The sequence below is a fragment of the Bos javanicus genome, chromosome 25 (genome assembly GCF_032452875.1).
Source record: "Bos javanicus breed banteng chromosome 25, ARS-OSU_banteng_1.0, whole genome shotgun sequence".
NCBI lineage: Eukaryota > Metazoa > Chordata > Mammalia > Artiodactyla > Bovidae > Bos > Bos javanicus.
This window is the reverse complement of record NC_083892.1, coordinates 39,014,024-39,041,217: the sequence shown is the minus strand read 5'-3', so window position 1 is coordinate 39,041,217 and position 27,194 is coordinate 39,014,024. Positions and strand designations below refer to the sequence as shown.

Genomic DNA, 27,194 nt, shown 5'->3' with positions numbered 1-27,194 from the left:
AGGGAACTGTATTCAATATCCTGTAACAAAGCATCATAGAGAAGAATATGCAAAAGAACATCCGTATGTATAACTGAGTCACTGTGCTGTTCAGAAGAAATTAACAACACTGTAGGGCAACTATATTTCAATAAAAAAGTTTTAAAGGGGAAAGAAAAAACACACAAAAAGAAATTTCTCTTTCCATCCACACAACACTACATTCACTAGAGTTTGAGATCCAGTCACCTACGACTCCAGGGAATAGAGTCACGGCTAACCCCTAGGGCATAGGGGATTTCTACCAGCTAAACCAGTAGAGAGAGAAGGCGTTACTATCCTGAATGGACTGATAGATTCTGACGAACAAGGGGAAATCAAGTGGCATTTCAAGGTGAAGTCAAGGGCTGTCTAAAACCCAGGGATTCACCTGGGGACCCCTTTGTGTGCCTTCATTCAATAATAATGGGCCAAAGTAAAGCATGCCAACTAATACAGAACCACCCGAAGACATTGCTTCCGCTCTGTATCTTGATGGGCATTCACATTTATACATTAATACACCTACATAAGGACTTCCCTGTAGCTCAAACGGTTAATGAACATCAGGGTTGATCCCTGGGCTGGGAAGATCCTCTGGAGAAGGGAATGGCAATCCACTCCAGTATTCTTGCCTGGAGAATCCCACGGACAGAGAAGCCTGGCGGGCTACAGTCCATGGGGTCGCGAAGAGTCGGACACGACTGAGCGACCAGTGCATGCACACCTACACATGTAAATGTCCATACGGCCAACCACTAAAATGTCTTCAGCTGGCTCCTTCATGTCCCCTCCCAAGCAACTTCCCCCCAGAGGTAACCACTGTGCTGCCTGTTTTTCACTTCATATAAGTGGACTCGTGTGGTATATATTCTTTTGTGCCTGGCTTTTCTCACTCAATATTACACCTGCGAGATTATCCATGGGCTAAGTCTTTTTCTTTGCTGCATTGTATTCTTTTATATGAAGGTACCACAATTTACTTATTCATTCTCTTGTAGCAGAGTGATTGGCTTATTTCCAGTTTGGGGGTTATTGTGAATAAAGCAGCTATAAATATTTTAACACCTGTCTTTTGGGGGAAAGCACTCATTTCTACTGAGTATATACATAGAAGTAAAATGGCTGAGTCATAGGGAATATGTATGCATGACTTCTGTAGACACTGTCAAACAGTTTTCCAAAGTAATTCCAACAATTTAGGGTTCTACTCACAGTGTACCAGAGTTCCAATTGCTCCGCACTGTTGCCTGCACTTGCCACTCAGTTCTTTCCATTTTATCCAACCTGGCAGATGGTTGGTTGTCTCCTGTTTGCTCCTAATTTGCATTTTCTTGATGAGTGTCAATGATGACCACCTTTTCAGGTGCTCATTCACCATTTTGATGCCCTCTTCTGTGAAATGTCTATGCTCAAGTATTTTACTCATTAATAAAAATGAGTTGCCAGTATTTTCCTCATTAATTTGTAGTTCTTCAAATATTCTGGAAATATGTCCTTTGTCAAAAGATATGGATTGCAAATATACGTATCCCATTCCAACCTCTCTTGATGATCTCTTTTGATGAGATGTTCTAAGTTATGATAACCACCTTTTTATTCCATGGTTAGTAATTTTTAAAGTACAAGACCATTCTTTCCTCAGTGATTTTCTTTCTTCTTTTTTAGATTAAAATTTTCCCTATTTTTTTAAATTGAAGTGTAATTGATGTACTCACCCCAGTGATTTTCAAGGCACTTGTTTCCAAGACTAGAATTAACACACTTGATCACACCATTCTGTATTTTCAATAGTGGCATATTGCTCTTGGTACAAAGATGAGTCTCTTGCCTAAAGTATCTTTCTAAAACTTCTTTAGTTTTTTAAATTAATTTATCTATTATTATTATTGGCTGCACTGGGTCTTCCTTGCTGTACCTGAGCTTTCTCTACTTGCGGCAAGTGAGGGCTACTCTTCCTTGCAGCGTGCAGGCTTCTCACTGAGGTGGCTTCTCTTGTTGGGGACGCACAGGCAGTAGGGCATGAACTTCAGCAGTTGCAGCATTCCGGCTTAGCTGCTCCCAGCCACGTGGAATCCTCTTGCACCCCGGATAGAACATGTGTCCCCTACCTTGGCAGGCGGACTCCCATCCACTGTACCACCAAGGAAATCCTCTTGCTGAATGTATCTTAACACCCAATCTGATTTGGCCACGTCCTATTTCTCAAGCCAAATCTTGTGTCGTGTCCACTGTCCCACTACCAGCTCAGACACACAGCATAGAGTTCCTTGGTGAGGTCACACTCTCATCCGTGGACCTCTGCCATACGGAACGCTTCCACTTCTTAGGTTGGTTACCTGCTACTCGAACTTCAGGTCTCATCTCCAAGAAGCCTTCTGGGGCTGCACAGTCCCCTCCCTTAAGTCTAGGTTAAGGGACCTCCTTACGTGATTTCATGGAATCCCAGCTTTGCAAAGGTCTTTAAGAATCTCTTAAAGGAGAAGGCAATGGCACCCCACTCCAGTACTCATGCCTGGAAAATCCCATGGGCGGAGGAACCTGGTAGGCTGCAGTCCATGGGGTAGCGAAAAGTCGGACACGACTGAGCGACTTCACTTTCACTTTTCACTTTCATGCTTTGGAGAAGGAAATGGCAACCCACTCCAGTGTTCTTGCCTGGAGAATCCCAGGGACAGGGGAGCCTGGTGGGCTGCCGTCTCTGGAGTCGCACAGAGTCGGACACGACTAAAGTGACTTAGCAGTTAAGAATCTCTCCCACTGCACCTCCGCTGAGGGAAAAGAGGAGGCCTATTTAGCTCACATGCAAAGCACTCCCTAAATATTACTAAATGAATCAAGACGTGTTAAGTAGAATCTGCTCCAGGGCTCCTAAACGCGGGGGTTGCCGTTCTCAGATTTAACACTCGGTAAGTTAATATTTCCGAGCCTCAGTTTTCAAATTTGTAAAACGACAACGCAACAGGGTCTACAAAGAGTTACTAAAAGCACCGGTCGAGAACGCACGCATTTGGCACAAGGACTGGCAAGCGGCGGTAGACCCCTTTTAATACTAAAATGATGGGGGCGGAGGACACGGAGCGCCTACTCTTTCCAAAACGCATGCGCAGCCCTTGACGTGCCCGCAAGCCCAGCCCCCCGCGCATCCTCACGCGTGTGCGTGTTCGACCGGAACCCGGGCCCGGACCGGAAGTGAAGGGGCGGGACCTCCGCAGCACGCCTGCGCCGTGAGAGGCCGTGCGACGAGGGGGGTGTGGCCGCGCAGGCGTGCCAGGCGCCCCGGCTCCGGAGCATAAACAAGAGGGGGGCCGGGATGAGGCGGCGGTTAATGCTCAGGCGGCGAGCGGCGGCGGCGAGCGAGGCGGCGGCGGCGAGTGAGGCGGCGATCGGGGCCCGGCGCCGACCCTGAGCTCACCCCGACCTGCCCCACCCGCGCGCGAGCCCCCAGCCGGGCCCGCGGGCCGCGCGCCCACCATGAACCTGGCGAGTCAGAGCGGCGAGGCCGGCGCTAGCCAGCTGCTCTTCGCCAACTTCAACCAGGACGTCACGTAAGGACGGGAGGGGGCGGGGGCGGGGGTCGGGGTCGGGGGCCCGGGGGACCTGGAGCCCGGGAGGGAGGAGGCGTCCCCCCACCCCTGGCGGGCCCCCCTTCCTTGGGGAACCCTCCAGGCTCTGCCCTGGGAGTGCGACCTCTGGGCGGGGAAAGGGATGGACCAGGGGAGGTCTTTTCTTTTCCCCATCTCCAAGAAGGCTTTGTCTTTTCCATCTCACTTTTCGCCAAGTTGGGCCCGAACTTTGTGGCCTGACCTGTTGTCCCAACCATCTCTGGAGTGGGGGTGGGAGGTGAGTTTCTCCCTTGCATCCCGCCTCCCCCCACACCCCTTGTTCGTCAGCCTTCTTGCCTCACTCTTTCCGCTCTTCCAGGCTCTTCTCATCTCATCGTCTTAAGGGAATCCCTCGATATCCTTTTCTTCCTCTCTTGCTGTTCTTTTTGACAGGAAACCTTGATGTCCTCCTCGAGCGAGAAACAAACTTAGCAGTAATTCTGGTCTCTGACCCGGGGAGAAGTTGAGCTAAGGGGTGGGTTGTAACAGAGAAACCCCTGAGGAGTCCTGGGGCCTCTGGGAATGGGCCATCCTTGTACGGGAAGAGAGGTCCTTGATGCCAACCCTTGGGTTCCGAAAGCTGTTTGTCCAAACCCTCAGGGGTTTGAAGCCTATCCTTCAGAGGCTGGCTGTCTCCTGGGGAAACGTGTGAGGATAGTTATTAGAGGAGGTTTCTGGAGAAGGAAGGATGAGTTGTGGGACTGGAAGGGAGGAGAGCCATCTTGAGAAGTGAGTAAGAGGAAGTGATGTAAGAGGGGAGGAGTGGGTCGTTGGCTTCATACTAACTAGTAGGTTGAGTTGTTCCTGGCTCGATAGAATCGGCAAAAGAAAGGTCATTTGCAGAATGGCAAGGCACCAAGTCAGTGCCACGCACAGGGTGCTCAGTTGCACCTTCCAGAGTTGGGAAAATAGTGCAGAGCCCCCCACGGTGGGACTCGGATGAGGCTTGGAAGGGAGCAGATCACCTGTGCCAACTTCAGAAGAGGAAACCGAAGCGCAGGAGCTTCTGAGCAGAGCCTGGGTCTATACTTGGTTAATAGTAGGGTGGGGGCAGCTTTCCTGAGTTCTCTTCCAGCCTCCTTTCCAGTCCATCCTGCTGTTTACTTCTACACAGTAGGGTCTGGAGGATGGTGAGCGCAGAAAGCAGACTGTAGCGATCTTTAAAATGAAAACTGCAAAGGATTAGAATGGTGACCAAAAGCCACTCCAACCAGGGCAATCTGGACCACCTGTTGCAGGGTGTTGTGACTGAGAACTATGTTATACTAACCTGGGTAGGGAAGAGGGCAGTTCAACCAATGATGACTCCATTTTTAAACCCTTAGTATTTTGAGACCAGTAAGAATGGTAGCTTTATGGGGTTTTATGTCTTGTATAAATTAGAGAATTCCCAAAACATTTTCTACTGTTATTTCTGTTTTTCACCACTCACCACGTATATTGACAGGAAATCAGATACGGGAAAGCATTCTCTCTTGCTGTCATTTCAAGTGGCATTCAAATACCAGTTTCCCTATATAATGGAAGAATGTCCCTCTGGCCTGAAATAAGGTCTGTTTGTGTTTAGAAATTATGTGTTTTCCCACTCCTCTGTGAGTCCTAAAGTGACTAGTTCAAGACCAGATTTCTGCGTCATAATTTTGAGTTGCCAAAGAGACCTTGATAGAGTATGAGCAGAAATTATAAGGAATAGTAAGCTAGGATTATACTAAAATTTTATTGATTAAAGTGACTAGTTTGTTGTAAATGTACACCTGAAAGTTGAACAGAAGTTCCTGGGGAGGCTTGGCCGCATGCTCCTTTCCCTCCCTGTCCCACCTCCAGTATTTACACTAAGATAATTTCTCAGAAGGCGAGGATTGTTGGATCCACATTCATGGTATTCAGTGAGGAAATCTGGAACCATTTTACTTAATAGAAAATACATTGTGTGTTATACAGTAATACTTAAACAGCAGTATTCCTTTCATATGAAACTATATCTGTCCTGTCTGTGGTAGTAATATACTTTCAAATATTGTAAGTGTTTTGTTTGTTTGTTTTTTTCCTGTGATTTTTATTCTAAAAGTCTGAATGTTTTATTTTACCTTTTTTTTTTTTTTAAACTAAGAACTGGGGGAAAAGAATCAAGAGAAGCCGGTCCCTGTCATCTCCCTCTTCTTGTCTGGTTAGTTCCAATCCTGGTTTCTGAAAGTAACCCTTTGGAAGGCTTGTTTTGGAGGAGTTTTTGTTTTTTTGACATCAAAATTAAGAAACTCATAGAGGAGTATTGCTTGGCTGTTCCACGGAAATGTCAGGGCCTGAGTACTTGCAGGGGACCCCGTGAGGCCTGGGCAGACTCAGTGGTCGTTGGGCAATGGCCGAATCACTCAGAAGCCACATTCCTCAGAGACCTAGAAGGACACAGACTTGGCTTCCCTCGTCTTCTGTCTGTAGCACTGATGCTGTTTGTGTCTACGTTGCGGGCACAGAGGCGGTAGGGAGGCGTTGGTCTGGATCTGTTGCCCCCTTGAACCGGGGTTCTTCTAGGTGACATCAGCTATCCTGGAAGGCCACTTCTCCTCTTTTCCCTCATCAGTAGATCCAGGGGCGTGGGAGTAAGGACCCTTTGGCCTTGAAGTTCTTGGTGGTTCTGCCTGCACGTGGAGGGTGTTTTTGATGAACCAAGGCAGTCACTGGGGAGGATATTGTCCAGCAGCAGTGGCCGGCGGTGAGCTACTGGGGACCCAGTGGGATTTGGTGTGACCCATGGGAGGTGCATAACACACCTAAGGGAGAAGGTCCCTCCCACATGTCCAGCCTGGGCCCGAGATGAACAGTGACAGCACATTATAGAAGGTGCAGAGGGGGGTTCAGTTTAGGGGGAAGGTGAACTCTGCTTTGGATATTACTGAGTTTGAAAGGCCTTAGGGATGTCCGAGTGAGGTCTGGGATAGACAGGAGCTTACTGAGGTGGGCCCTGGGGCCTGCCAGTTCTCAGCAGCACTGCAGGTCACTCCTTTTTGTGGATATGGGCTGTTTCCACTTCACCCCATCATTGAGTGTGGCTCTTTGGTGAAGATAATGAAAAGGGAAAACATTAGTGGGCTGGCTGATCGTGGGTAATGGAATAAAGAAAAGAGCATCAAGAGTGATTTTTTTTCTTTTAAAACGTTTTTTAAAATGTTTTCTTAAAAGCGTGTTTGTTTTTTAGTGGCAATCCCTGCCTTACATACTGAGCACTCGTGTTTACATTCGGTAAGAGACCTGCAGGTAGAGATGGTGGATGGAACGCGAGAGTTGATTTTGGCCCTGCTCGGAACCCTGATAGGATGGCAACCAGTAAAATATCAAAAATATACTGAAAGAGGCTTAAGCCCGGAGAATGAGAAAGAAAGGCACCAGCAAGAAAATTTTGGAAGCCAGCAAGGGATAAAGGAAGTGGCTTCTGCATCGCTGATGGGAAAGGCAGAGAACCAGCCTGCTTGAACCTGCAGAACCCCCAGAGACTCAGGATGGGCGGTCTAGGAAGCCCTGCGGTGGAGGAAAGCTGTGTGTGGCGAAAATACAGAGGGCTGGCCCAAAGTGTGTCTCGGGAGCAGTGGCTGTCTCCCACCCCTGAAGGTGAAGGACTGAGCCTTATCTCCAGAGGGTGCAGCAGGGTCCCCGGATGTTGACACCAGGCACACTCGAAGGCAGGGGTATGGTAGTGAAATGCGATATTAAGTAAATATATCCTTTTTTCTGCTGTTGCTGGTTTTTCCTTTGTCAGTAAAAGATCTTATTGTATTACCTTAAAAAACAAAACAAAAACTTCACCACAGCAGCACTTAGGATGAGATTCGTTGTCAGGGAACTCTCGTGCTGTTACCACACCTGTCCCATGCTGCCTTTGCAGGGTCAGGCAAGTCTTGAGGTGTTGTTAAGAGCAGAAGCTCCACAAAGTCGGGTACATGAACCTGACTGCTGGTATCCGAGATGTAAATATCACACCTGTTTATATTCCATGCCATCCTTTAAAGGTGTCCGCCTTTACTGGTAAAGTGTATGCTCACGCTGTACCACACGCACCTATCAAAAACAGGTGGTGTATCTTTGTTTACATTTCCCACTGGTTGGGATTCACAAGAGGGAAGCCATGCGGTGAAAACTAGCGAAGGTGTTCAGTATCCTAAATCTGTTTCTGAGCATCTGGAAGAATGTCAGAGAGCTAGTATTCGATCAGTTTTAACAGATTCTGCCTGTTTGGAGCACAGGCAAGGCCCTGGGTATATAAAAATGCAGGTTCTCATTCACTAATTCTGTGTGGTTAAGTTTGCGCATAGAAGAGGCCCCGGGCTTATTTTACGTGTAAAACTATTAGGCTTGGTGATTTGCTTTCCATATCAACAAGAAATGTGAAGGAGGGCCTGTTAATGCTGGTAGGATGCTTGGAGAGCAGTGGCAGCTGCCGGTACAACGAAAGGTGAGAGGTGGCGTATAACCCAGCGCGGCAGTCTGCCGCCTGAACCCCAGCTCCCGTTAGGCTCTGAGAGTCACTTTACTCTAACAGTACAGTCGTTCAGTGATGTGAGTCCAGTCGGGTGTTGAGGGCTTGCCATCCCACACAGAAACCTGTATAAGAATGACCTTTTAAGAGAATCACAAATGCTGGAAAAAAGGCTTGGGTGCTTAAAATAGTAACCCTAAGTTGTCTGGAAAACATTTTTCCTAGACATCAATTTTCCAGAAGTTATGAATTGTTGAGATTTTATTTTTAGCTTTTCTGAGTATTCTTGTGTTTTTATTGGCTCCATTATTGATTTTCAAAATATTTATAGGTAACAATGTCTAATTACTAGTTAATTCAATATAGTGCAGTGTCTTTGCAGAGAAGAATTGTTGTAGTTGGTAGAGATTTATTCCGTTTATATCTCTGGGGTGAACCAATTACAATTTGAAAGTTCAATAGTATTCACAGCCAGTCTGTTCTTTGAATGTGTTTCTTCTATTTAAGCATGAAAGAGGTTGGAAATCTCAAGTTTCTAATAGATGAAATGGTCATGAAAATAGCCCTAGTTTTTATCTTGGCCTACATATACTCATCGTGTAAGCTGTCAGTGTTGTTATTTCTAGGCTTCTGGTTTACCTTCCGCTTCCTCTTGTTGCGTTGCCCTCCCAGACATAAAGTTCCAGAAAGGTCCCAGCTCTGAGTTCGCGTGTCCCACCACTTCCTGCTCTGTGCTCCCGTCCTCTCTGTTTCTGAAACCCGTGCCTGCAGCTCATTTCTTCCGCCTTGGTCAGCCAGCAGTCATCTTCTGCAAGGGAACTTCATCTCGTGTTGCAGCTCTGCCACGCTGGGGATCTGGAGAGAGAGCTCGGAAGTCCTGCCAAGCCTCTTAGCAAGCAGTGGTGTTGGGTGGTCAACGTGGGTTCTTACACGCAAGGCTGTCATCCTGGGCCAGCTCTGCGATGTGGTCTTCCCATTGCAGACTGTGAGTTAGCTCTTTGGTCTGTTTTATTTCCATCCCGCTGCTCAGGCTTCGCGTCACATGACTGAGCTGCGTTTGTTACAACTCTATTGCAGTGCCAAGAGACACCATTGTTCACCAAGGGTGTAAGTGTCTTTGTTTAAGGTTTGCAGTGTTACCGTCGCCTTTGGATGCGCCCATACTACCACGCGTGTGTGTCGGGTCACCTGAGAAACCCCACTGTGTTTTGAGGGGATCGTTGGTTTAGGGTCGAGTACTTTTATTTTTATATCAAACTTATCTTTAAAGTGTCACTGTCTGTCTTTGCTGACAGTCGCCTTTTCCTGGCCGTGAGATCCGGCGTCTTCCTCGCCCCACCTCTTTTCTCCTGTGCCACCACTCACCTGGTACCAGGTGCACGAACCTGTGTGTGCTAGTTTTGGGTAGAGATGATGGAGAAAGTTTGGTAACGTGGAGCTCGTTTGTACATTATCCTGCCTACACGTCTCAGCTCTTATTTCTGAATTTGGCTTTTTTGCAGGTCTCTAGCTGTTGGTAGTAAATCCGGGTATAAATTTTTCTCCCTTTCTTCTGTGGATAAACTGGAACAGATCTATGAATGCAGTAAGTGTTTGCTTTATTTTTCCCCTTTCTTAAAGTAGACAAGTTATACTTGAATTAGGTTGTATTCTTAATTGAAACGTGATGGTTAAAATCCAGATACCCCTTGACCACGGATCTGCCTTCACCTTAGCCTTACTGCCAGGGGGCAGCTGTGGCTGTGAACGTTGGTATTTGTTCTCCCAGATGAAATCAAAGTATGCATTTGCATGCTTATAAATGTACATGTAGAAATACTTGAAGTACTTGTTTTGTGGGTCCTCTCTTTCTATACATGATATCATGCTGAATTACTCTGTAATGCTCCCCTTTTAAAATGCCAATAAAACCATTTAGGTGTCTCTCATAGAAGAATTCCAGAATTTGAAAATTTTACACCCCCCCTTGGAATGGTTTATTTTTTGCCAGTTGGCTTCTTATGGTATTTTCATAGCTGTGTGTCAGAGACCTGTGGGGTTGCAGGAGGACCGTGAACTTTGCCACCTTTCTCAGTCACCTGCTGTGACTTTACATAGATCACTTCACAGACCTCAGTTTCTTTGTGTGTGTGTGCGCGTGTGTGTAAAAGAATGAAAGAGAGAGAGTACTTGCTGAATAAATAATAGTAGGTACAGCCCCTGCCCCAGTGAGAATGGGATGAAAAGGTTTGACTCGCACACGATAACTTTTCCATCAATAGAGTTGTAGGTTTCGTGTAGTTGTGAGAAGTACTCCAGCTCCTGGTACCCTGTTCCCGGTTTCCCCCAGTGGTGACATCCTGCAAAAGTGCAGTATAGCGTCCCAGTCAGGAAGGCGACAGGAAGCAATCCGGGGGTGTGTGTGTGTGTGTGTGCGCACGTGCGCGCGTACATGCTGTCAGTGTGTGTGCCTATGTGGTTCCACCCAGCCTGAACACCCATATCCACCACAGTGAAGCTACGGGGCAGTTCTAACAGCGCAGAGTCCTTCCATTGCCCTTTAGTAACCACACCTGTGTACCCACCCCCCAGTCACAAATCCCAGGCAGCCAGGAATCTGTCCTCTGGTTCCAGAATGACTGTCATTTCGCAAATGTTACATAAATGGAAGTATGTAGCTTTTTGAGGGGTTTCTCTGGTGGCTCAGCGGTGAGGAACCTGCCTGCCAACGCAGGAGATGCAGGTTCGATCCCTGGGTTGGAAAGATCCCCTGGAGGAGGAAATGGCAACACAGTCCGCTGTCCTTGCCTGGGAAATCCCACGGAGCCCTGATGGTCCATGGGATCAAAAAAAGGGTCGGACATAACTTAGTGACTAAACAACAACAAACCTTTTGAGAATTGGCTGTTTTCGCTCAGCATCTTTCCCTGGAAGTTCGCCCAAGCTGCTAGGTGTCAGTAGCGCCCCCTTTTCCGTTGCTGAAATTCTGTGTGTGGACAGGGCCCATCAGCTTCACCATCACCTGAAACTCCCCCTGCGTAAGAGACATTAGCAGGCAAAGGAGAATTGCAAAGTGGAACACCACGGTTCACCAAAATGAATTGCCTGGCAGAGCACATGTGGGCTGGTTCTAGGCTGGGGCTGTTAGAAATAGAGCTGCCGGGAACGTTCGTGTCCGGGGTCTCGTGTGGATGCAGCATCGCTGCTCTGGGATTGATGTCTTATGTGTGATTGCTGGGTGGTATGTTGGTGTGGGGGTGTTTTTGTTTTTAAGTCTGAGCTGTTTTCCAGGGAGGCTGTACTGGTTTACATTCCTGCCAGTAACGAATGAGTGAGCCAGTCCCTCAGAGTCCTGGCCAGCCTTTGGTGTGACCAGTATGTTTTATTTTAGCCATTCTGGTGGGTCTGCGCGGTGTTATCTCACTGTGGCTTACTTCTTGTTTCCATGATGGCTAATGACGTTGACTACCTTTTCATGTGCTTGCTTGTTTTGGCCCCTTCTTACTGCTGAGTTTTGAGAGTTCTTTATACATCCTCCATGCTAGTCCTTTCTCACGCACGTGGTTTGTAAGTAGTTTCTCTGTACGTGATGATAACTCTGAAGCCTGCCCGTGGCCTGACCTAATTAAGAATTCTTTTTACAGAGAACTGTGGAGGCCGGTATGCTCGTAATCCATCACGCTGGGGTATGAATTCAAAGAGATTTGTGTTTATCATTTTAATTATCCACATGGGCATGCAGTTGGGGAAATTGGGTTTTCTCCTTATTAACGATGTCAGTATCTGCTTCTGGAATGTTCCACCGTTAGCAACTTTGCTTCTACCGTGGTTTGGTATTCCCTTTTGGAATCCTCCTTTACCCGTTAGTGTCCCTTATGAAGGGGGAGTTTCAGTGAGTGGTTGTGAAGAGACATCCCATGTCCACTCTTGGTTCCGTTCATTGAGGACCTGCTGTGTGCCAGCCCTGTTCCGGCCGTGGAGACGCAGCGGTGACAGAGTCCTGCTCTCGTGACCCTTCTGTTTAAATGGAAGCAGACCAGGAACGGGCAAATGTACTGTGTCAGATGTCAGGCCTGGGACACAGTGTGGCGCAGACACAGATGTGAATCCCACCCCCCCACACCTCCGTCAGCACAAGGTGAGGACCGCAGGAGAAAAGTCGCTTCCACGGGCCCGGTACTTACAGCGGCAGAGTTCTCGTGCTCCACCAGGGTCCGAGGCTCACCAGGCTCCCGCCAGGCCCAGGCCTCCCCTCTCGGGTCCGCCTCGGGCACCCCTCACCTCCAGCAGTGGACGGTATCTGAACCCCCACAAGGCCCCCGGCTTGTTGCGGTCCCTGGAGGCTGGGATCTGGGCCTTTCATGAGGAGACAGGTGGAAGCAGGGTTCTTCGAGTGCGGGTCCCTGGCTCACGGCTCCTGCCACCGACTTGACTCCTCATCTCTCCTGACGCTTACCGGATGTCCTACGAAAGCCTTTCTCCCAGTGTGGAGCTGGCGGGTGCGGTCTGGGTGATGAAGTGTGTCCGAGCCTGAGCCCTTGCTCATCACACTGGCCGCCCTCACTTGCCCCACACACGATCGTTTCCTGTAGAGAGTTTGTTCACAGGAGCAAGGATTCCACTGGGCTTTTCGGATGACTGAGTGTTTATTAAATCTGCATCCCCACCAGTGCCCGAGCTATGCTGCTGAATTGTGGCTGCAGTGACTAGTCATCTGGCTTGAAACGTACAGGATTCCCCACCCCACCCCCACCCATTGTGCTTAGAAAGGGTCTTGGCACTTTCTCAGATTGAATCCGTTCAGTGACTAATGTGTTTCCTTGAAGTTTATTAAGTGTTTTTTGGCACCTTATTTTTCAAAGGTTTTTGATGGAATAAAATGTGATGCCCTTTTTTTTTTTTGGCTGCTCTAGGCCTTAGCTGTGGCATGGGATCTCTTAGTCGCAGCCTGTGGGATCTCGTTCCCTGCCCAGGGATTACACCTGGGCCCCCTGCTTTGGGAACGTGGAGCCTTAACCACTGGGCCACCAGAGAAGTCCCCCAAATGTGATGTCTTGATAGCATCATTAGAAGAGTGGGTGTATACTGACCAGCGTGGTACGGTGGTGTAGAGATTTCTTTGCTCTTACTGAACTTTGGCCCTTCAAACAGGTGAAGGAATGCACAGAGAACTCTCTGAGGATTAATGCACTGAAGCTACGGAATTCTTTTACTCCTAGAATATTTTCCACCTTTCCTCTTTCATATTCTTTTACTAAGTAGATAAAAAGAATGTCTCTTGGAAAACAGATTAGCTGCTGCACCGAGATGGTTTTCTGGCATTTTCTACACACAGAATCTGAACAGAATAGAACTTACTGCTCCAGATTCAGCCCGGCTCAGTTGACCGTAACTCTTGACCGACCGTTGTAACTTCAGATCCTCTCTGTCAGTAACCGCTGCTGCCACAGAAAGAATGAGCCAGAGCTGGTCTTGGGAAAAGCAAGATTGACAACTACTTGTTCTGTTGTTTATTTAACAACAACAACAAAAAAACAAGTCCTTTGCCCAGCAGCACTGGAGAATTTTTGCTTTTGACTCTATAGTGTTCTTTTAGACTTCCAGTTGCAGGGACTCCCGCGTTTACGCTTTGCCCACCGTGTGCCCGCTCTCTGTCTCTATCGCTCTCTCTTTCCCTCTTGCGTCCTTTTCTGTTTACCTCAAGGTGTATGATGCGCAAATATGTGGTCTCTCTTCCCTGAAACGCTACTGCGGTGAAACCGTACTCTGGTAGACAATATAAATAAAGGTTGTAGATTTATTGTTTGTAAAATGCCACAGAAGTTTGGAAGGAAAAATTGGCCTTTTCAGATTCTACGTCGTATTGTTTGTAAAATGCCACAGAAGTTTGGAAGGAAAAGTTGGCCTTTTCAGATGCTGTGTCCTGTGTCATCTTTGCATTTTATGTTTCTGAGCTACAACCTCAGACCTCACGAGGCCTTCGGTTCAGAAACGAAACACAAGCAGGCTGTCCATCTCGGTCCAGAATCGGCGGACTGGGTGCTGGCTGGAATAGTCCCCTCGATGAGGTGTGCCTTGATGGGTCTTCCAGCGGGGCAGCCCAGGACCCTCTCTTGTGGCGGAGGATCAGGTGGGCTGCACACGCACGTGTCCTCTGAGCGCCCCGCACCCCAGACACGCCCAGCGGGGACGGCACTGTGCTGGTGCATGGCTTGGCTCCGCCCCTCTTCGCCCTGTGGAGTTTTATCACCACCAGCTCTGCAGTGTGCCAGGAGGACAGCATTCTTTCTTGAAGTATTTTCTTTCATTTGGATGGGCATCTCTAGGAAGAAAGTTCAGCACAAACTGCCCGAGGCCACCACGATGGGCCGTGAGTGCCAGGCCTCCGGGTGTGCCCATACTGCTGTGCTCCCCAGGCGTCAGCCTGGTTCCCGGCGCTGTCGGCCGTGCCTGGGGGGCTGAGCCGTGCACACCTCTGTGTAGTGGGATGTGACCACTCACTCGGGGTCTGTGAACACCGTGGCTGCTTGTTTTCAAAAGTTCTCTCGGGAGTGAGGCAATAACATAGAAATGTTGGAGCTGGAGATAACACAGCAGAAAGATAAGGAAACCTGAGCCACCAGCAGCGTGTGAGCTACGAGCAGTGAACCTGGCAACGTGTGAACCACAAGCGGCATGTGAACTACCAGTGGCATGTGAACCACAAGCGGGGTGTGAACCACGAGCGGGTGTGAGCCACCAGCAGGGTGTGAGCCACGAGCAGTGAACCACGAGCAGTGTGTGAACCACAAGTGGGGTGTGAACCACGAGCAGGGTGTGAGCCACAAGTGGGGTGTGAACCACGAGTGGGGTGTGAGCCACGAGCAGGGTGTGAGCCACCAGCAGGGTGTGAACCACAAGCGGCGTGTGAGCCACGAGCAGTGAACCACAAGCGGGGTGTGAACCACGAGCAGCATGTGAACCACGAGCAGTGAACCTGGCAATGTGTGAACCACAAGCAGTGTGTGAACCACGAGCAGTGTGTAAGCCACCAGTGGCGCATGAGCCACGAGCGACGTGTGAGCCACGAGCAGCAAACCTTGCAATGTGTGAACCACAAGCGGCGTGTGAGCCACGAGCGGCATGTAAGTCACAAGCAGGGTGTGAGCCACAAGCGGCGTGTGAGCCACACACGGCATGTGAACCACCCGCGGCGCGTGAGCCACGAGCAGTGAACCGTGGGCAGACTGTGAGCTTGGCAGTGTGTGAAGGTGCATCACTGTGTGGAGGCGTGCTCCTGAAAGGTCCAGGCGGATCGCATCCTGGGGCTGAAGGGTCGGGGTCCACTCGGTTGGGTTTTGCCGGAGCGGAGACGAAAGCGCGTGGCCCTTTGAGTGGTTGGCGCTTCCTCTGCCCTTTGCAGGCAGCCTCGGCCATTCTCTGATTTTTCTGGCTCCTTTGGAAGCCTGATGGAAGTTGCAGGTGCTTCCCAGAGAAAAACCCAATGCTTAGTGTGGGATCTCGGCAGTCTGAGAGCCTGTGGAAGCCTGTGCGTGGTCCCGGTCCAGGGCCGTGGTTGGAGAGGGTCACGGCGAGGGCCCTCCGCCCTTGCTGACACCGGGCTGCTGCCCCCGTCTGTCCGTCACTTGCTCACCACCTTGTGCTCGCTACATCAGATCTCAGCATACTGGTCAGAATTCACATGGATGCAGTAGTCTGCCTGTGGGTTTTTTTAATAGCTTTTTGAGATGTAATTTGGATGCCAATAAAAAACCACCTGTTTAAAGTGGTCAGTTCAGCAGGTTCCAGTGTATTCACTGGGTTGTGCAACCTACCTTAATCTAATTTTAAAACATTTTTATCACTCGAAAGAACCCCCGAGTCCATTAGCAGCAGGGTGACTGCTCCCCACTCCCCCACCCCTCAGCCCTGGGCAACGGCTCATCTCCTTTCTGTCGATCTGCTGCTCTGGAAGTTTCAGATACATGGAATCGGGTGGGCCTGGCTCCCTTCGCGTGGGACGGTTTCACGGCTCCGCCATGCTGGCGCGTGGATGAGCACTTCCTGTCTTTCTCTCGCTCAGTGGCATCCCCGGGCGTGGACGTGCTGGGTTTTGTCAATGGACAAACGATGGCTGTGCCTTCGTTTTGGCGCTGTTTCCCCTTCGGCTGCTGTGAATGTTTGTGTGTAGGTTGTGGTGTGGATGTGTGTTTATAAGCTTGAGTTTTTTTAAATGTTCTTTTGTCTTTTTTGCATTTCTTAAATCATAACTGAAATGAAACTTGATTCCGGAAGTCACTGTCCTTTGCGTGTTTCCTTCTTAGTTGCTTTTTTCCTGCTCTTTCTCTTCCTGCTTGAAGGCACAGGAGCCATTTGGTGGAGGTTGCAAACTCTTCTTCTGGGCGGTTTGCTCCTTCCCCTCGCTTATGATCTCTTTGCCCTCCTTGATGTTTTTGTGTCCAGCCCTTCTCGTGAGGCTTTTGGAATCCTCCCTTTCTGGGTGCATAAGCACTCTCTCGTGTCTTTCTTTGGTTCTTTGGCTTCGGGTTTTATATTAAATACCTGATCCACTCTCAGCTGCTTTTGATGTAAGAAATTTTCCACTTTTTTCATGAGCTGGAAAAGACATTTTTCGTGTGTCTTCACTTATTTAGCGGGAACGTCAAGATGATGAGCCTCTCGTTGAAAAGTCAGCAAAGAAAAGGATGGTTGAGGCCAATAGGCAGGAGGCTGACATTTGTGAGTCTAGGTGCTGGGTCTTCGGAGGTTTGTCACAGTGTCGCTCTGAGGAATGTTTGCAGCTAAAAGCAGCTTGGCTGCCTCCATGCCACACCTCCTGTTGTTAAAATGCTAGAAAGAAGTTTCTTACGCTTTTTCTCATGAAAGTTTCAAAATTTTTTCAAACTGAGAGTGGGGTGGGAAGCTAGGTAGACACCTAAAGCCAGTGTTTCCTTACTTTCTCTGCCCTTGGTTTAAGCGAATGAACGATTCATCCCTTTCCTCTTCTCACCATTTCGTTAATGGAAGTTTTCACACACAGAGAGAAGTTGAAAGTATTTTATAGGCAGTACCCACATCCCGAGGATCTGGAGTCTGTTGTGAGCGTTGTACTTGCCCGCCCGTCTTGTGTGTCTGCGTTTCAAAGCACTTTACAGACAGCCACCTGTCCCCGTGTGCGGTCAGTACACTCATATTTACACTCACATCTGGAGGACACGTCCCATGTCTGACTAATGCATGGACATCCGTGTGGCTGGACTCCCATCAGGGTTCACCATCACCCCAGAAAGCTCGCTCACCCCACCCCCAGGAGGCAGGCCGTGCACTGGGTTTCCTGCTGTGGCTTGGTTTCGCCTGTTCTCCAGGAGCTTGACTTTGCTGCCCGTCCCATTCCATGTAAGAGCAAACCCTGCTTTATTCCCACAAATGTGTGTCATGTCGCCTTGGGCTGACTCCCCCTGGATGGGCCCCGTGCTGAGCACGTCAGAGTTCAAACCCACGTGGAGCTGACCCAGGCCACCGTGTTTTCCTGGAAAGAGTTTCTGCCTTAATGCAGAGGCCTCTGGAGCTTACTCATTGGCTGTAGTCGTTTGGTTTCTAAACGGACTTACGTGTGTGTTTCAGTTAAAGCATGGAATTTAGTGACAGGGCTTCTTGGAAGGAGCCCTCGGTCTTGTGTACAGACACGCCTGGTCACAGTGGGGTCAGGCCCTGCAGGTGCCCGGGTTGTGACCCATCTAGTTCTCTGTCCTCTGAGCTTAGCACCTCACCGAGTAGAGTGTGGCCTCGGGCCATTGTTAGGACGATGAACGGGTCCATGCTTAACCCCAGCTCAGCTGCAGCTCAGGTCCAGACAGCTGCCCGTGGGAATCATCCAGAGTCCTGCCTTCCAGAATGCTCTTTGCTCCTCCCCTGAACTGACCCCAGTGACCACAAGTAAACGCAGGTGGGGAGTGAGGGAGCTGGGGGTGGGGCAACCCGGGATTCGGGGTGAGGTGACAGCTGTGGGGTCCACTGTGCCCGTTTTCTGGACAGGTCACCATGCGTGCGGTGTCTAAGCACAGTCTTCTGAGTGGGGGTGTCCCCGTGTAAGTGGGGCGCAGGGACCTAAGGGGCGGAGAGCAGACCACGCTGGGGTCCGTGAGCCCCTGCTCCTAGCTGAGTGGCTGCAAGCCCCCTGACGTGGAGTCATGCGGGAGCATTTGGGGCCCGTCACGTGTCAGGTACGGCCCGTGTGGAATGGGTGGCTTGCCTGTGGCCGAGAGCTGGTGGTCTCTGAGGAGCAGGCCCTCCTTTCAGGGTGCGGGGCAGCCTGTGGGCCTCGCCTGGGCCTTGTAAACCGTGAACTTGACCTGGGGGTCTGCCCCCCACCCGCCCCCGAGCTCTCCACAGGGAGCCTGCCCTTAGACACGTGTTCATGTGCGGGGACCCCGGCGCCAGTTGGCAGGGGTACACACCCACGTGGGTTTGTCTTCTCCCTCCTTTCAGCTGACACTGAAGACGTGTGCATCGTGGAGAGGTTGTTCTCGAGCAGCTTGGTGGCCATCGTCAGCCTCAAAGCTCCCAGGAAGCTGAAGGTTTGCCACTTTAAGAAGGGGACCGAGATCTGCAACTACAGCTACTCCAACACCATCCTGGCCGTGAAGCTCAACAGGCAGGTGGGCGGCACTCCCGCTCACCGCCCCGGGGCCCTGGGTTTCTGGGGGGCTCTGGGCTGCGAGGCTGTTCCAGCGATCTCGGAGTGGCCATCAGGCCTCGGGCAAATCCCGGCCACTCTTCTCCCCTCACAGCCCACCCGGGCTCGGCTCTGCTCTCTCATCTCAGAGGTTTTGCTCAGACTGCCCCTTTGTGAAGATGCCATGGCTAGTGCCATTAGCTTTAACCATCCCTCGAGATGTGAGCCTTCTTTTATGAGTTACCTTTTTAAAAAATCTCTGAGCATCTTTTTTTTCTTTTCATACTTGTGGCTTATGAGGTCTGACCAGGCCTTAGCAGTGAAAGCAGAGTCCTTACCACAGGACTGCCAAGGAATTCTTTATCCCTTTTTTAACTGTTAATTTAACTTTTAACTAAAGATGAAAGATTTACTACTTTTTTGTGTCTGCCTCCAAACCCACAAGAATGTCTGGCCTGGAGCGTGGGCCTGGTGGCCAGGACTTGAGGTAGCACCGGCGATGGCCACGTGGCTGTGGTTTAGTCGCAGCCTCAGTCAGCATCGGATTCTGAAAGCAGCAGGGCTTCACCAGAGCGACCCCAGCCTCGACGTGGTTTTCGTGGCGGGGGCGGGGGGGAGAGGGAGGGGCTGAGAGCCAAACAAAATCGAACCCCAGCTTTCTTAGCTAGGGACCACTTTCTGTCATGCTGAATGACACCACACAGAGGTCCTCCTCCAACCGGAGGACGGAGTTGTAGGCGGGGGCTCAGCTGCAGGGGAGTGAGGGGCGCAGTGATGGGTGGGGGCCGGGCCTGGAGCACATGGTGATGGGTGGGGGCGGGGCCTGGAGCACGGTGCGCACAGGGTGGTGGGCGGGGCCGGGAGCACGGGCACTTGCACGCAGTGATGGGCGGTGATGGGCGGGGCCTGGAACACGATGTGCGAGCGGAGTTCTGGAAGGAGCGTGGTGTCCGGTGCAGGAGGCCCTAACTGAGGCTCAGGGTCTGGCTCTCCCTCAAATCCTGCTTCCGTGTCCCCATCTCTCGCAGAGGCTGATCGTGTGCCTGGAGGAGTCTCTCTACATTCACAACATCCGGGACATGAAGGTGCTGCACACCATCCGGGAGACGCCCCCGAACCCCACCGGTGAGCGGGGCAGGCAGCACTGACATTCGGAGGTCTCTGTCGTGAGAGTTTTCTCTCCTCTTCGGTTCCACAGGTTTAGACAGTGTTGCTCTTAGAGTCAGCTACTGCCCGTCTGATGCTGGTCTCGTGACCACACGGTTGTGGGCTGGGTCAGCCTGCAGCTTTGGGGTTTCTGATCAGTTCCAACCACGCCTTAGTGCGTTTGGGCAGGCCTGCGGTCACCTGCGGGGCGTGTGGCGGGGTGGAACTTAAAACGCCCAGCGATGCAACCAGCTAGGTCGCGTCAGAGCTCGTGGCCTCCCCGTCTCGCTGCACTCGTGCCGGCTGCTGGTGGCTCCCGGGGCCCCGACCTGACCCGCTTTGTGCCCTGTGTTGCCCGCAGGCCTGTGTGCCCTGTCCATCAACAACGACAACTGTTACCTGGCGTATCCGGGCAGCGCCACCATCGGGGAGGTGCAGGTCTTCGACACCATCAACCTGGTGAGGCTCTGGGGGAGCGGTGCGACGCGCCTCCTTCCTCAGGCGAGGGCCGTCTCCTCCAGCCTCCTCATTCCCTGGCTCAGCGGCTCGATTCCCGCCGCGGCCTCCTGGTGGCCGAGCGGATTGGGTCTTTCTGCCTCTAGCCATGCTTCTGTCCCCGCCCTCCGTGCTGAGTACCCCGCAGTGTGAGTGCGGAAGGGAACGGAGGAAGCTCCAGAGTCTCCGTGGGGACGTTGCTTCGCTTTTTCTTTTAAGGCTCTGAGTGGCATTTCCTTGCCCCCTCCCCAACCCCTGGTTAATCGGGTGGACTTGGCGTCTGAGTCAACCGTGCAGGGGTTTCCATAACAGCCATGGGCCTTCTTGGTGGGTGACTTCGTGGGCATCGAGGGTAGCCTCGCAGTCACAGTGGTCACAGGGTCACTTTCTCCTTCCCTCCAGAGAGCTGCGAACATGATCCCGGCTCACGACAGCCCGTTAGCGGCCCTGGCCTTCGACGCCAGCGGAACCAAGCTCGCCACTGCTTCCGAGAAGGTAAGGTGGCCACGTGGAAACCCGGAGGCCCACCAGCTCGTCCAGCTTGTTCACACAGCCCAGTCCCTAGAACGGTGTCTGGCCCCACCGGTCACAGCCGGGCCCACGTAACAGCCTGGAGGGCCGCCCGCAGCCATGCGCGCCTGAGCCGAGCGAGCACGGTGGCTGAGGCGTGCTGGGCTGGGGTGCGTTTAGCCGTCCTGTCAGGGAGTGTCACAGCTGTGACTGCAGGGCCCTCAGTGTTAGGGTGAGCAGTGACGACGTTTCACCGTGTTCACGGCAGAGCAGGGTGTGCTCTGACGGCGCCTGGCGAGGGACGGGGTGCAGAACTCAGGGCCGTGCGGCTGGGACAGCTGTTGGCGCCCAAACGTCCGATGAGCGAGAGACCCGAGTCTGATTCCGCTCAGCTCAAGTTCCTTTTTCTCTCCTCCTCTTCCTGCTGCAGGGGACCGTGATTAGGGTGTTTTCCATTCCAGAAGGACAGAAACTCTTCGAGTTCAGGAGAGGAGTGAAGAGGTAAAGTGTGCAAGTCTCCAGAATGGAATCTGGAGCGTCTGTTCGCAATTCAGTTTCACATTCTCTGTGACCAGCAGTGGGCACTCGAGTCCTGGGGATCCCCATCCAGCAGCGCGATCTCAGCCCAGCTGGCGGGGCAGGAGGGGCTTGGGGCCTTGTGGGAGGTCAAGGGGCATTGTTATAGAGGCATACTGGGTTTTGTTGTGATTGCGCTGAGCACAGAGCCGCGTGGCCCAACAGCCCAGGCTGTGGAAAGAGGAGCTTGCCCAGCTGGGCCCAGGGTGAGTGGGCGCTGGGGGCTCCTGACCTGGGCAGTGGCTCCTCCCCTTCTCCGAGGCTCTGAAAACCCATGAGCAGCTACCCCAGCCCTGCTCCAACCGGCAGGTGGCTTTGGCCCGCACAGTGTTTATCTCTAAAAAAACCGCAGAGCGTAGCCGTCCTGTGGCGCTACGTCTGCATCCCTGCGGGGCCTGACCCGTGGGACCTGGAGCCTCCTTCTCCGAGGCCTCCCAGGGCGATCTCAGGCTGCTGGCCCTCCCTGTCCCCTGCTTCCTCTTTCCTTCCGTTTTCCCTTCGCTTTTCCTTGCGCTCGTCTTTTTGGGTTTTTCTCCTTTTGCTGCTCCTGCTCCTGTGTCTGCATTTCTGCGCTGAGGCCCTGCCCCCAGACTCCACTCTGGGCAGCCCACCCCTCCGTCCTCAGCCACGGTGTCAGTCTGTGCCCAGGGACGCCTCCATGTCCCCAGGCCACCTGCCAAGGTTTTCCACGTTTCTCCTGCCTGCTGGGTGCTCCACCCAGCGGCCAGAGCATGGCCCCGACACCCACCATGCTGCACACAGCTTGTCCCGGGGAACATCCCTGCCCTCCTCCTGGCCTCCTGGCTCCTGAACCTTGGGGGGCACTCCCCGCCTCGCCCGCCCCAGGTGTCTCTGCCTGGCCTTGTGCTCGCCGTGGCCTCAGCTCGTGTTCACCAGGTGCGTCCCTCAGACCTGAGCCTACTGGCTATTCTTCCGGGGGGAGTGTGACAGATGGGGACAGCCGTGTGGGGAGCCTCTCGGGGCCTCCCCTTCCCCAGGTTTGCTCCACGCACAGGACTCCGTGGTGTTGCAGGCTCCCTGCATCCTTGTTTTCCTGCTGTGGCGTGTTTCCCTTCCCCGTCTCTCCCAGCTCCTCAGAGGAGCCTGTCTCCACGCGGGCCCTGGCCGTGACCTGCAGGCTCCTGTGCCTCCAGTCGTTGAGTGCCCCCTCCTGCCTCTCCCGCAGCATCTGCAGTGCCTTCCCTTCACTGCTCAGCGCCCGCCTCCCTCCAAGCTCCTCTGGGCGGGAGCCACGTCGGAGCCTTTGCACAAGCCAGTGCGCCACGAGCTCCAGAAACATGGCTGGAACAAAGCCCCTCCCTAGGGACAGGATCAAGCACACCTTGTGGCTGCAGGGTTATGAGCAAACGCAGGCTTTGTGGTTTTTACAGTGATCTTTTAAGGGGAAACTAGAGTTTAGGATGTCAGAAGTTTATTCTTAAACGTTGTCAAGGTTGCCAGTTCGTGTTTTCCATGTCAAGAGTTGCTGTAATCTCAGTAGTTAGATTTTTTTAGCTAAGCTTAGTGCTGTAAGTCCCGCCTGATTCTGCTAAAAATGATTTAGTGAAGCCTTGATTCCTTTCGTTACTTGGCCACTAGAGGCTTGTTAAAGGATGGCTTGGTCAGGGCGTCAGCTTTCAGACGTTCCCCTTCCTCACGTATTTTGAGGTGACTGGAAAGGAATAAGACCCTCATGCACTTGTCATGGGGACCTTCCTTCACTGTGACTTCCTTTCCGGAGGGGGCGGCGGTGCTGGTTGCCATCTGCCCTCCACGTCCGGGCGGCAGCATGACCGGCCCTGTCCCTCTTGCCCCAGGTGTGTGAGCATCTGCTCCCTGGCCTTCAGCATGGACGGCATGTTCCTGTCCGCCTCCAGCAACACTGAGACTGTGCACATCTTCAAACTCGAGACTGTGAAGGAAAAGTGAGTTGCAGAGACGTTGCAAGGGACACGGGGCCCTCTGTCTGCCGATGCGCAGAAGTGTGTCTGGAGGGCTCATGGGGGCTCAGCAGCGGGACGGGTGGGGTTTGAGGGGGACCTGCTGGATGGGGCAGCAGAGGGTGGTCCCCCCAGCGCTTCCCCCCATGGCGCATCTCTGGGGACCATCCTGGGAGGGGGCACTTACCTCCCTGTCGCTCAGAGGCATTTTCCATTTGTGCAGTGATTAGTTGAAAGAGTGCGTGACTGCAGCAGTGTGCGTGGCGAAGGGCGTGTTCTGTTGTCGTGTGTCAGGTTCTGTGGTGAGCCTCCCACTAGGATCAGCGCTGTTATCTGTGCTGTGTCTTACTCTGAGGCACCTGTGCAGTGACTTACACGTCTGAATGGGCTGCGGGAGCGCGTGGTCGGGGCTGTGCTTGGAGTGTTTGGAGACTTCCCGATAGAAAGATGCGGGCGCCTGGACATGGGCCTCACGACCTCAGCTACAGAGTAGGGGCCAGTTGTTCCCTGGCCCCTCTGCTGACCCTCGGAGGACATGCTCTGTGATGTCCCCAGGCTCCCTGCGAGCCTGGGAGACTTCTCTCGCGTCTCGGGGCTGATCCTCGCCTCTGCATGAGGGGCGCGTGGTCGTTCTCAGCCGAGGGCCCGCGTGTGTCTGACAGTGTGTCCTCCTCCCAGGCCTCAGGAGGAGCCCACCACCTGGACCGGCTACTTCGGGAAGGTGCTCATGGCGTCCACCAGCTACTTGCCCTCCCAGGTGACGGAGATGTTCAACCAGGGCAGGGCCTTCGCCACCGTGCGCCTGCCTTTCTGTGGCCACAAGAACATCTGCGCGCTGGCCACGTGAGTCGGGGCGGGCACTGCCTCTGTCCCATGCGTTCAGCCGGGAGCGGGGTCCCAGGCCACCGGGGATGACCAGCACGCCTGGCCCTCTGGTTTAGACCAGTCATGTGGACGCGGAGGGGGCCGGAGGTGGACGCTGATAGGGGACCCAGACGCCTGCCCCGCAGCGTCCGATCCTCCACGCTTCCTCCTCCTGGTGTTGAGAACATTTAGAAAGCATGGTTAGTTCAGCACTGCGTGAGCAGGCCAGTGCGTGGCCCGGGGCCTCCAGCGCCGGCAGCCGCACACGCTCTGAGGCCCTCGATCCTTGTGTGAGACAGTGTGTGTGCATGAAGCTACGCTCGCTCGATCGGAGCGGGGCACTCTTCCCTGGCCTGGCTGAAGTCCAGGCTGTTAGTTTAATGAGAGCTTTGTGAGTTTTGGTTCTAGAATTTGGTTGCTCTTTATCCTCACTAGAATCCAGAAGATTCCCCGATTGCTGGTGGGCGCCTCGGATGGGTACCTGTACATGTACAACCTGGACCCCCAGGAAGGGGGCGAGTGCACCCTCATGAAGCAGCACCAGTGAGTCGGCTGCGCCTCCGCCGGGCGGGGGGCAACTTGCTCGTTTTCCCGAAGCCAGGGAGCCAGAGACTCGGGTCTCCGCATGACCTCCCATCGGTGTGGGTGCAAGCCCGCCCTCCACGCCTCTGCCCGTGCCCGGCTCAGCACCCGGGCAGAGCCTAGGGCAGCCGGGGCGCACTGTTCTGTGGGTTGGCGGGGGCTGTCTGGGGGCAGGACCACTGAGGATGCAGCTCAGCTCAGCGTCATGTGCAGAAGGGGCGACCCCAGGGCGCTGTCTGTGATGGGGGCAGGTTCTCCCGGGGCCCGGGGTCCCACTGAGATGCTGCTGTTGTCTCTGAATTAGTTAATTGGGAGGTAGTACCGTTGGGTTTTCTGTTTTAAACAGCAGTACCGTAATAACTCTTAGAATCAGGGAGAACAGGGGGGTGATTTCGTTATTTTACAGCGTACTCTGGTTTTGCTCTTCAGTCTTAGAAAGCGCAGTGCAGTTGCCTCTCTAGGTCCAGCTCTCTTCATCAGCGTAGGTGTGTGGAAATCCCGGTGACCACTCTGGGGGGGAGTCGCCCCGCGGGCCAGCGCAGCGTGCTGCCCACGTGGCCCTGACTATCCCTTCTGGTGTCTTTCTCTCCTCCAGGTTGGACGGCAGCATGGAGACAACCAACGAGATCCTGGACTCCACGTCCCATGACTGCCCCTTGGTGACGCAGGCGTACAGCGCAGCCGTGGCCAAGGGTCCGCATGTGCCTTCGTCCCCGACGGCGCTAGGTAAGGGCTGGGCGGAGCCTGGGGCGGAGCACCGTGGGTGTCGCTCTCGAAGCGCTGCCAGCCTGCCTGTTGCACTCAGGCGGCGGCCTGCAGACCTCAGGCCCGCTGTTGTAAAGCACAGTTTTCAAGGCCTCCCGAGGCTGAGTCCATTTCTTCATTTTTGAAACAGAAATAGTCCCGTGGCTCCAGGTGCCTGTGGCCTGTCCACCACCTGCCTCCGCTCAGCTCAGGTTCTGCCCAAAAACCTTGGTCTTGACCCTCCCGCCTGTGGCCCGGGTCAGGGAGCAGGCCCAGGCAGGAGAAGGCCAGCTACCCCAGGCCGCCCTGGGCGGTGTGCGGTCGCACGCTCCGCCACACTCTTGCTCACTGTTTCACTCCGAGGTGAGGGCAGCATGTGCTTGAGGAGGCTCTGAGCATCCTTGCCACGGTTCTGGACACACCCCCACCCCCGATCCCGGAGGGCCGTTTGCAGCCTGTCCACTGGGTCCCCATTAGTGCCTAGCTCCTTGTTGAGCTTCATGGGTCTTGGAAAGTCAGTTGTGTCTTGAGTGGCTCAGGGCTGTGGAGAGCTCGCTGGTCAGGGCAGAGGTGACAAGTGCACGTCCTGTGGGCCGTGAGCTCCCTGCTGGCCCAGGTCCCGCTTCGGGGTCAGCCTCCCTGAGGGGACTGCCCAACGGGGGGTCAGCCTCCCTGAGGGGACTGCCCACTGGGGCTCGGCCTGCCTGAGGCGCCGCTGTCTCCGCAGTGTACACGGACGAGCTGGGCGCTGCGGGCGGCTCAGGGCTGGAGGAGGAGGCCAGCGCCCTGCGGCTGGAGGACGACAGCGAGCACCCTCCCATGATTCTGCGAACGGACTGACTGCGACCTGTGACCTCCTCGGGCCCCGAGGCAGGGAACACTGGCTGACAGAGGACTTCGCAGTCATGCTGCTATGAACTTTGACCCGAGCTGGGGAGAGGAGAGGATGGCAGAGACTTCTAAAGCAAAAAGAAAAAAAAAAAGATTGTAGCTGTAGTCTCATTCCATACTGTTGAGAAATACATTGTTTTCACTTCAGTGGCTTTTAATCCTGCTTATGAATTTTTAGCTTTTCGTTTTCTCTTTTTTTGCCAAAATCAACTGTTTGGTGAAGCCCTCGAAACACCTATGCTTTGCATGCATTCATGTGCCGAGCCAGCCAGGAGCTCTGGAGCCCGCTCACAGCAGTGCGCAGGCGTCTGGGGTTTTCCGTCTACAGAAAGGCACGGGCTGGGAAGGCAGCGGCGGCAAGCGCACATCTGGTCTGGCTCGGGCGGGCCGGGCGGCCTTGGGGGGTCCTCTCTCCCTGGAGCCCCTCCGGGACCATTTCACCCCTCCCCCCTCCCGTTTTATTTTGTTAATTAAATTCTTTCCAAATTGGATTCTTCTGGGATTTCTTCTGCGGTAGAGTCCTGTTTCTGGTCCTGCTTTCCAGGTGGGTGTTAAGAGAAAGAGGTTCTTCCCGAAACTGAAAACCTTTCCTTCCGACAGCCCCGTGGGCTTGAAAGACAGATGCCCAGGAGCACCAGAGCCAGGGAATGTCATCTACTCAGACTGGTCTCAGCTGTAACCTTCCTGTCAAACAGCTGTATGTGTGGGGTGTTGGTTTGTCT

The 27,194-nt window shown here is 53.0% G+C and overlaps 1 protein-coding gene across 1 annotated transcript; it reads left to right on the top strand.

The window, feature by feature from the left end:
• The first annotated feature begins 3,274 nt into the window (after nucleotides 1-3,274).
• WIPI2 (WD repeat domain, phosphoinositide interacting 2) lies at nucleotides 3,275-26,963 on the top strand. The gene is made up of 12 exons (XM_061402271.1): nucleotides 3,275-3,566; nucleotides 9,594-9,676; nucleotides 18,538-18,707; nucleotides 19,753-19,849; nucleotides 20,232-20,329; nucleotides 20,768-20,860; nucleotides 21,306-21,376; nucleotides 23,269-23,376; nucleotides 24,070-24,234; nucleotides 24,691-24,798; nucleotides 25,433-25,563; nucleotides 26,309-26,963. The coding sequence occupies exons 1-12, from the start codon at nucleotides 3,493-3,495 to the stop codon at nucleotides 26,419-26,421; spliced, it is 1,311 nt and encodes a 436-aa protein (XP_061258255.1). The 5' UTR covers nucleotides 3,275-3,492; the 3' UTR covers nucleotides 26,422-26,963.
• Nucleotides 26,964-27,194: the final 231 nt, after the last annotated feature.

Coding starts and splice junctions, on each gene's coding strand:
- WIPI2 (XM_061402271.1), top strand. CDS start 3,493: ATGAACCTGGCGAGTCAGAGCGGCGAGGCCGGCGCTAGCCAGCTGCTC. Junction 20,330..20,767: donor TCTTCGACACCATCAACCTG/GTGAGGCTCTGG, acceptor CCTTCCCTCCAG/AGAGCTGCGAACATGATCCC. Junction 24,799..25,432: donor ACCCTCATGAAGCAGCACCA/GTGAGTCGGCTG, acceptor TCTCTCCTCCAG/GTTGGACGGCAGCATGGAGA.